Genomic DNA, 9,755 nt, shown 5'->3' with positions numbered 1-9,755 from the left:
CATTAACCTACATGCTAGGCTACAATGAGAAGGAAGGAAAACTGCGTTTTTTTTATCGAAGTTTTATCGACTCTCTTTTTTTCTATTGTGCCACACGTCTATCAATCGATATATATCGTTATTGAATTATCGCCCAGCCCTAACATGAATCAAAAAATCAAAAACGACAGAAATGGTTCCAGTAAATTGAAACCACATCACTCACCAGGGCACATCAAATTTAGCAGTTAAGCTATAATTTCTTTCTAAGTTATGGAATTTAAGAGTAATAAAGTTTATGCTCTTGATGATGTACCTGAGCTTTAATTTGGGTAAAGCTTCCCTCTGTCATTCAAAGGAACTAAAACCTTAAATCAATCCAGAGCTGTGAGATTTCCTGTTTGGATCTTCTTGTTCTACCAAGGTGGCCTACTAGTTGCTTTTTGGCTTTTATATGTTTTATGTTCATTTTTAGATTATATGACGGTTTAAATTGATACAATATTGGATATGATTAAAAACGCATTTCAGATATTTTTATGATGATCAGTCTATGATTACGTTATTTTTCTCTGAGGTTTTGGGTTATATGTAGTTTTATACGTTTTTGTGTTTTTAAAGAGAATTTTATTTTTGACCAAATTAAGAAACATACATTGTGATATAAGAGTTACCTCTCTCACCTAATTACAATTTATACATGGAAAAAAAAAAAAAAAGCTGTTACTCAGACAGTAGGAGCAGGATTTTTTGATACCTAACTTTTTTCGTTCCATTCAACTTTTTATTTCATTAAAACCTTAAAAATATTTTTGAATAGCTCAGTCCAGTGACTCCTAAACTTTACGACCGCTTCAACAATTAAACAAACAAAATTCAACAAACCGTGTCCTTTAAACCTTTAAACCAACACCTTTAATGATTTTAACTTTTCATTTATTATGCAAGATCAATAAGTATTGCTATCAATAAATAAACAGCTTGTTGGGAGTCCTGTGTACAATGTTCTAACAAAAAATTTAATCCTTTTTCTAAGGCTAAGCTGGCAGCTGAAGCTCAAGATAAATATGAGCGGGAGATGATTCTGCATGCAGCTGACGTTGAGGCGCTGCAGGCAGCCAAAGCTCAGGCTCTGCAGGCTGCAGAGCTCAGACACCAGCTGGAAGAGAGAAACCAGCGGGTCAGCTCTGAGATGCTGGAGGCCAGAGTCTCCTGGGAGGTGCAGGAGAAGATCATTAAGGTTGGCTCTGAATTACCTCTGCAGTTCAAATACAATTTAAAAAGTTGCTGCAAACCAAGCCAGGTTTTCTATAAACAAAATGCTTGTATCCACAAAATCTCCCAGGAGGAAATGTCTAAGATGGAAAGTCGTTATGAGGAGTTGCAGAGGCAGAACACCCTCCTGCATGAGCAGGTCCAGACCATGAGCACCAAGATGGCTGCCAATATTCAGCGAGCCGCCAATGAGAGCTCGCTGAATGTTTCTTTGACTGAAGAGGGGAAATCTGAAGACCAGCTGCTTGAGATTCTCAGGTAACCAAGTGATATCTCATCACTTTCCTCCCTGATTGTTTTTCCTCCATTAAATTTACTTTGACGGTCTTCACCTTTTCCAACAGATTTGTGCGTCGGGAAAAGGAGATTGCTGAATCCCGGTTTGAGGTGGCCCAAGGCGAGAGTTTACGTCACCGTTTGAGGGTTGAACACTTGGAGCAAGAGCTTAAGGAGGTGCAGGACAGTTTGTCTGCTGCAAGAGAGCGAATGCAGGTACATATTAAAAACCAAAGGAGCAAAACCTTAAAAAAATATCAAATCAAAGTATTAATCCACTCTGTACGGGAGTTTAAAAAACACCTTTTATGTTCTGTTTCTGATATCTCAATGATTTGTCTCAGGTGACTGCAAAGACTCTGGCTCAGCACGATGAGCTCATGAAGAAGACTGAAACGATGAATATCTTAATGGATACCAACAAGATGCTGAGAGAAGAGAAAGAGAAAATGACTCAAGAGCTGCAGGAACTACAAGCTAAGGTGTCCACCTCATTTTATTGTTAAAAGCTGGTAGGGTGTTTGAAATTATTTGTACGTCAGCGGTAGGCTGCTGTAGAGTTCTGTTGGGGATTTATAGCAACCTGTAAATTACACCATTTCAAACCTAATTTGAGGTCTTTAAAGATGCATTTTCTGTGCTAACCGGTCCACATAGAGCAGCAGCTGCAGTAGTAGGGGTCGGCATTTATCATATTTATATCATATTTGCATTTGATATAGTTTATCTTGATAAGTTTCTATTCATAACAATTAGATTTATTGTCAACACAACAAATTTGAATTAGTGATGATAAAAACTTAAAAAAATTGGTAAACTTTATTTTTCATTGGGGCAAATTTATAGAAACATTATTAAATGCGAGACCCAGGACACGCTTGAGAAACTGTTTCTCGGCTGGTCTGGGAACGCCTTGGGGTGTCTCCTGAGGGGCTAGAAGAAGTGGCTGGGGAGAGGGAAGTCTGGGCCTCCCTTCTTAAGCTGCTGCCCCCGTGACCCGACCCCGGATAAGCGGAGGAAGATGGATGGATGGATGAATGGATGATTAAATGCGGTTACTAGATGTAACACTTTACATCACATTTTATATATATATAATATACTTTTTTATTCTTTTTATGTTAGAGTAGTGTTTGTGATTGTGGAGCTATGGTTGCTGTGCCTTGCATTCACAACTACAGTTACTTCAAAGAATTAAAGAAGTGTCATCATCAGTTTTGTAGTTATCACAATAACCACAGAATAAAATTATAACATTTTTAGGTCATGTTGCCTAAATGGTACTTCTAATACACAGCCAAAGATCAAAAGACTACAAAAGGGCTCAACTATAAACTTAAACACAAACCAATATTTAGTCATGTGTTCTTCTTGCCAGTGATGCTCTTAAATCTATCGTCTCTTAAAAGTCGACTGTCTCCTATCCTGTCAGGTTGTTTATAGCTACAAACGTTTTTTTTTTTTTTCTTTCCATTTTTATTGGTGAAAGCCTTAATTCATGATGGTTCATTATACATATTTTTTTGTTTCTTGTTTTTACGTTATTTCAAATGCTTTTCAACTTTTGGATCCAGTTCGCCATCTTAGAACGACTAGTTAAAAAACCCAACTGGAAGGGAAAACCAGCAGTGAATAATTACTGTGTGATATTTGCTAGAACTGCATCTATTCACCTGTTAACATTTGTTAAAAACTCAAATTCAGACTTTTATGTGTCTTTCAGGTACAGAAGCTTGAGTCGGACATCTTTCCTCTGCAGCAAAGTAACTCTGAGCTGAGTGAGAAAAACGGCATGCTGCAGGCGGAGAAGACGATCCTGGAGGAGGAAATCAAGCGCTGGAAGGCTCGGACTCAGGTCAGCACACAGACTGGAAGTTCATTAGGCCCCAACAGAAACAAAACGGTTGTTTTTTTTTTATTTAACATGTTGCTGCAGCCATCTTGTTTTCAATGTCCCTCCAGAATTTACTGATTCAGCAGAAAGATTCAGATCCTGACGAGTACAAACGGCTGCATACTGAGAAAGAGACTCACCTGAAACGCATCCAGCAGCTCACTGAGGAAAACACTAGACTCAAAGCTGAGCTCAACAAGTAAGAGATTTCTTCTTTTTTTGGAATAAAATGTTATGGCTGCATCAGAGATGGACAATAAGCTGAGTAAATGGTTTACAGATTTGGTTTCCTTTGGGATCAATAAAGTATTTTTGAATTATTAAAGTAAAGCCCTTATTTTTTCTCCTTGTCGCTGGGTAGGATGAATAACCTGACAACCACGCTGCAGGGACAAATACAGAACATGCGCGACACTATGAACAAGACGAACGATGAAAGGAACAACCTGAAGAAGGAACTAGAGACTAAGAACCAGGAGATCCAAGAGAAGGCCAGAACCATCACCCAGGTGAAGAAAATCGGACGTCGCTATAAGACACAATATGATGACCTCAAGGTGCAGCATGAGAAGGTGAGTTTCTTCCTGCTTCACTTTAAACACTTTAAGATAAAGTGGATGGTTGCCTGTTGTATATTATTGGATCAATAATAATAAAAGGTTTTATCCAAACTTGAATATAAGTTAGTTTTGTTTTTTTCACCATCCTGTATGGATAATTTGTAACGCCATTCTATAAAAGAGCAGTTGCTATAGTATTGCTCTTTCTCAAAGCCTGATTCTGTTAACTGATCCTTTTCTAATTTCACACCAGACACTGTCCCGGTGTAACAATCCCTTTGGGATTATTAAAGTATTTCTTATTCTGATTGTTGTCATCCTAGCCTTTTTGTTTTGGGTTTTGTAAGTTTACATTTTTGTTTCCTATTTCTGGCCACCTGTCTGAACTGATTAAGATGAAAATCTGTTCCAGTTAAAAAGCTAATTTCTATTCTGATCTCCACCGTTTTTATGTCATGCAGCTTGTTAATGAGGCTGCAGCAGGTCCATCCCAAGACGAGGAGGCACGGCAAGCTTCGGCTCAGGAGCTGCAGAGCGTCAAAGATGCCTTGAATCAGGCTGAAACCAGAACCAAGGAGCTGGAGGGACAGCTGGAGAACATCAACAAGGTGAGACATCACAAGTATCAACAATTTAAAACAGAAAACACCGCATGCGACCTTCTTTTAAACAAACCTGTCTGTTTCACATCGTTTAAGACAGTGAAATTTTATTTTCATGATGGCTTTTATTTATAAAAATATATAAAAACTATGTTGAGCAGGTGGTCGCAGAGCGGGAAACTGAGTTGCGTAACGTCCAAGAACAGTCCTCCAGACTGCAGACGGAGCTGAATCGGCTGAGACAGGAGCTGCAGGAAAAGGCTTCTCAGGAGGAAGGTCTGAGAAAGCAGATGGCCGAGAAGGACGAGAAAACCAGAAAGGCCCTCCTGATGGCCAGACAGAAGATCAGCCGTGTCACAGGTGTGAAGATGTTTTCATTTTACTTCCCATCACATCCAGGAAAGATAAAAAGATTCACAGATTTTATAAAACAAATTTATGTGGTTGCATAGAGCTACATAGAGAGAACGAGGAGCTGAAGCAGCAGCGTGAGGAGCTGGAGGTCCGAGTGAGCGCTCTCAAGTCTCAGTATGAAGGCCGACTTAGCAGACAAGAGAGGGAGCTCAGAGATCTGCGGGGTCAGCAGGAGAGGCAGGAGCAGAGAGACGAGCCAGCAGAGGCGGGTCCAAGCAAGGTGAATGTCTAATCGTTCTGAAAGGCTATAAATGTTCTGGTTAGCTTACATCTGAGGAAGATTAGAAGCCTTAGCAGCTTCCATCTGAAAATCAACCTAACCTACATTTTTTCAGCCTGTTAAAAAAATACAGTCTATTTACTGGAGTTTTTGTGAATCCTCTTTTTCAATCTTGGTTTTAAAGAACTAACTAATCCTGCTCATTTCAGATTCAAGAGCAACAAAGGACGACGGAACAAAGGCAGATCAGCCTGAAGACGACTCCAGCTGCAGAGAGGGGCAGGTAAACGTTGAAAATAATCTTCAATTAGCATTTTATTAGCATTGGAATACAGTATTATACAGAAGTCAAATAGAATGGCCATTATAATTTATTAGCTGTTGTTGCAAAACAGTTTAACCAATTAGGAGTGGTAAATGGAAAGCTTTTCTCTGTCAGTACCTTGCTACTCTAAACAGTCCAGGTCTTTTTTTTTATTACAGTCACATTCCAAATTAATTTGCAAAGTTAGCTCTGTAAATTAGAAGTTTGTAGATCCCAGACACACCCAGTCTTCTGACTGTTCTTATCATCTCACGGTCAGTTTACAGCCCAGGCCGACTAGAGGATTAAAAAAATGTAGAAAAAGTAGGGGTTGTTTTCAACAAGGTGCAGTAGTCTGCTTTTAACCTGCTGACCAGCAGTGCTCAGCAAACCTTTCATCTTTCAAGCTTTGAAAGCAGTTTAATAATGTAGTGTTATGATAAACCAGCCCTCTCCTAATCAGAACAGTTTTCTTTTTCTTCAAAAATGTTTTTTAAATCACTTTTGTTTTTTCATTCTAGTGCAAGCGCCTCTGAGCCTCCAACTGCCAACATCAAGCCCACCCCTGTGGTGGCCACAGCCAGCAAACAGCCTGTGAACCCAGGCAACAAGCCCACTCCGCGAGCTAGCATCAGACCTATGATTACCCCTGCCCCTGTGCCCACTCCAACACCCACCGCTACAGTCATGCCAACCACACAGGTGGAGACCCAGGAGGGTAAGTCCAGCTGCAAGACCCCGACTAAAAAAAAATTAAATCCTTCCCTTATTTTCTCCCAATCTCAACCTGAACTTCACCCACAGCCATGCAGTCTACAGAAGCGCCACCAGTGGAGCATGTGACTGTGTACGGAAGTGCCAGCGGCTCCGTACGCTCCGCCAGCCCCAACGTCCAGACCACTTTGGCCAGCTCCATGCTGACCGTTCAGCAGACTCCAGCACAAGCCACCGCCTTTGTTCAGCCAACACAGCAGCAGAGCGTGACCCACCCAGAACCCGACAACCGGGAGCCTTCACCTGTAGCAGTCGAGGCCACGCCGAGTTCTCAGGTGGAATGGCCTTCAACATCCTCCTCCTCATCCTCCTCTGTGTTTGGCACAGGTGAGAAATCTGGTTGGGAAAATGGCAAAAGTACCGGTGCACATTGGATATTTAAACGTCTCAGTCACAAATATGTGACAGCGGTGCTTAGACGTGAAGAAAGAGATCTCACTACATAAAATGGAATTTTCTTGAAATAGTGCTTTTTTTCTTGAATTAGAAGGTAAATGACACACTTTGCCAACTTAGATGATGAGAGTGCTTAGGTAATAAGAGAGCTTAATTTGTGATACAAAACTTGTATGATTGTCAAAGAACATAAAATATAAAACCCATATATATCCACCTCCAGGAAGCTTTCTCAATTCAAATGTCTGGATCCGCAGTCAGTTTGAGTCTTTATTTAGACAAGGCCTTGTATTGCTTGGAAACATGCAAATTGAAACCATGGAGCGGGACGTTTGGTTCCATTGTTGTTGTTATTGTTATTATTATTATTATTTAAACTTTCCCAAATGATCACACTGGAGCGTTGCAAAAAAAAAATATCAGTGCCACAGCCCAGCACCACAGTCCCTCCACCCGCTCCCCCCACCAGTCCCACCTCGCACCCCACAGCGCCATACACCTTCCCTCCTCATCCCAGTACATGTTGGAAAAGCATCAGTTTTAGCCTTTTTTTTTTTAACAGACTCATGCTTGGACGTTTATTCAGCTCTTTTTGGAGTTTATTCCAGACCTTCACACAACTGACAGAAATGCACATTTTCTTCATGGTGGTTCGAACCCTCAAGGCTCTGAAGTCAAGTTGTTCCCTGTAGTCAGTCCTCCACTTATAGTCCCCCACTCAAAAGCTGTGTCAGAAAACAGCTTTTGAATATTTTCTGGTAGTTGTTGATTTCTAGCTTCATACATAAACTGAGCTGTTTGAAATGTTAGCCAATCTGGGAGTTTGAGGAGGCAGATACTTTGTATGATTGTGGAGTTCTGCCTCATGAACGATTCAGATGGCCCTTTTTTGTAATGTGGATAACGAGGTTTTATAGGTGTTGCTTCATATTTCTACGCAGTGACTCAAGTAAACAGAATAGGAAAAGCAGCATGATTTAGGAAATGTTTAGCTTTGCTTAGAATAACAATACTTCTGGATATTTTAGTTTGAATGTATTTTATGTGGTCTCCAGCAACTTTGAATATATTAGAGAAAATAACAAGAACAACACTTCCTACATGATGAAATTGAAGATGTTTGTTTTTTTGTTCTGTAAATATTTTTAATTTGCAGGTATATATGGTGTTAATTGCTCCTTTTCTTCAGTTTCAGCAACACCTGGGTCCTCCGCCATGTCCAAGAGGCCAAGAGAGGAAGAGGAGAACAGTGCCGCGTTCACGGAGGTGGAGCCCACCCAAGAGGACACATCCAGGGCTCCAATACCGAAAAAGCTGCGCATCATCCAGAGAGTGGGGCCAGAGGTAAGAAGAGAGGGTGGAGCGTTTTTTCACCCCCCTTAACTGTTCTGTAGGTTTTTACAGAAATGCTGTCTTGATTGATCTCCCAGGAGGAAGTGATGGTTGAAGAGAGCGCCGAGGCTGAGGGGGTGGTGCCATCAGACAGCCAAGATGGAGCAGAGGCAAGTCATTTTTGTATCTGATTATTTAACTTTCCAGAGTGTTTTCCTCCACCCTGCCTCTGTTTTTATTTGACTCTATCAAAGCGTGAAATTTCTGCCCTGCAGATGGAGTTTTCACACCTTGAGGAAGCGGAGGAAGAAGCAGCCTCTCAGTCGGTCCCAGCAGAGCCAGGGACCACCTCGAGCCAAAGTGAAACACCCGATCAGCTGCAGCAGGAGGTCATCGTCATACTGACTGACTCTGAAAGTGAAGGAGAAGAGGAGGAGGACGAGGAGGAAGAGGAAGAGGGAGAGGAGCAGGTAGGGGCATTCGTTTAAAAACGCTTTTATGAAATGTCTCGGGTTCCTCTCATTGGTGCTTTCTATCTTTTAGGATTATGCAGAGGAGGAGGAAGACGAGGAAGAGGAGGATGATGAGGAGGACGATGAAGAAGATGAGGAGGAGGAAGAAGATGGAGGGATGGAGGAGGAAGGAGACGAGAGTAATGAAGGAAGCGGGGATGGCAATGAGGCTTATGAGGGAGACGATACAGAGGTTGGTTAAAATGATTCGTCTGCCCCCCCGTCTAAATGTTCAGCTCCCAGCCCCCCCCATCCCTGTCATGCTTTTAGGGTAGACTCTCTCAGGCCTTCCAGCTCATAAACTCATTTGTTCCACTGCCTGTTTTCAGTTTTACTCAACCTTCTTGTCTTATTTCGTAATTTTTGTCTCTGTTTACTTTAGCTGTTTAATGTTCACCTTTTTCTTTTCTTTTGCACGTGTTCAGTCTAATGACTCCGTGTCTGAAATGTGACATTTAACCCCCGTTTGCAGACCGAGGCATAGAGTAACGTCTTGCACGTAGAGACGGGGGTTGTTTTCTAATATCGGGTTATTTTTCAGCTGTTACAGTTATTTTCAAAGCAGTTTTGTCACTCGGGACCAGACACTGCATCACTTGGAGAGCATCATGTCTATTTTGTCTTACATGCCACACATAAGGGAAGAAGCTTCCTTAGGAGGCTCCCACCTCCAGTCAGGATCTATAAGTTCTGAAAATTAGAGAACAATATTTAAATTAAACAAGTTCATTCTGAAATTATAACTTGGCCTGTTTCATTCTGGAAATCTAGTCCTTTCCATGATGGCTTCCCTTTCCAATGTAAACCCCCAGAGTGGCTTCACAGAAAGAGAAGGGTAGAGACAGCTGCTTTTGTCCTCAAGGAAACGGAGGAGGGTTGCATAAGCTTGGAGAGAACAACAACACTGTGGGGGAAAACTGCACCCTGTACCCTTGTAAACATGGTTAAGATGAAACATGGAAACTGGTCCTCAATGTCCAATATTATTATTAAGGCCCAACAATGAACAACAACTAAACATTGGTCAACCAGTTTCCCGACCTACATCTGGCAGAACCTGTAAAAGGGGCTGAAGGTGAGGGTGATGGCAAGAGGCCCTCTTTTCTCAGACTTAAAGATGTTTCCATTGATTATTGAGTCAAAATACATCAGAGGCTAAACATTTTTCTAACGTTTAGTTTTTACTGCTTTTACATCTTTATCCTGTGAAACATGCC

At 41.3% G+C, this 9,755-nt stretch overlaps 1 protein-coding gene across 6 annotated transcripts in view; it reads left to right on the top strand.

Annotated features, from left to right (window-relative positions):
* The window catches only part of LOC107091957 (nucleoprotein TPR-like), a 38,642-nt gene that overhangs the window by 19,182 nt on the left and 9,705 nt on the right, over window positions 1–9,755 (top strand). For all 6 annotated transcript variants that reach the window (XM_015386201.1, XM_015386198.1, XM_015386200.1 and 3 more), the window contains 17 exons: window positions 1,016–1,219; window positions 1,325–1,512; window positions 1,599–1,746; window positions 1,875–2,012; window positions 3,254–3,385; window positions 3,493–3,623; window positions 3,786–3,996; window positions 4,446–4,592; window positions 4,748–4,946; window positions 5,039–5,220; window positions 5,430–5,503; window positions 6,046–6,242; window positions 6,329–6,625; window positions 7,884–8,038; window positions 8,125–8,196; window positions 8,302–8,496; window positions 8,570–8,731. In XM_015386201.1, the coding sequence (XP_015241687.1) occupies window positions 1,016–1,219; window positions 1,325–1,512; window positions 1,599–1,746; window positions 1,875–2,012; window positions 3,254–3,385; window positions 3,493–3,623; window positions 3,786–3,996; window positions 4,446–4,592; window positions 4,748–4,946; window positions 5,039–5,220; window positions 5,430–5,503; window positions 6,046–6,242; window positions 6,329–6,625; window positions 7,884–8,038; window positions 8,125–8,196; window positions 8,302–8,496; window positions 8,570–8,731 (2,832 nt within the window). The remainder of the gene's footprint in view (window positions 1–1,015; window positions 1,220–1,324; window positions 1,513–1,598; window positions 1,747–1,874; window positions 2,013–3,253; window positions 3,386–3,492; window positions 3,624–3,785; window positions 3,997–4,445; window positions 4,593–4,747; window positions 4,947–5,038; window positions 5,221–5,429; window positions 5,504–6,045; window positions 6,243–6,328; window positions 6,626–7,883; window positions 8,039–8,124; window positions 8,197–8,301; window positions 8,497–8,569; window positions 8,732–9,755) is intronic.

The sequence above is a fragment of the Cyprinodon variegatus genome, unplaced genomic scaffold (assembly GCF_000732505.1).
Source record: "Cyprinodon variegatus isolate N-32 unplaced genomic scaffold, C_variegatus-1.0 Scaffold359, whole genome shotgun sequence".
NCBI lineage: Eukaryota > Metazoa > Chordata > Actinopteri > Cyprinodontiformes > Cyprinodontidae > Cyprinodon > Cyprinodon variegatus.
Note: the sequence above shows the minus strand (reverse complement) of the source record. Positions and strands in the feature narration are given on the sequence as shown.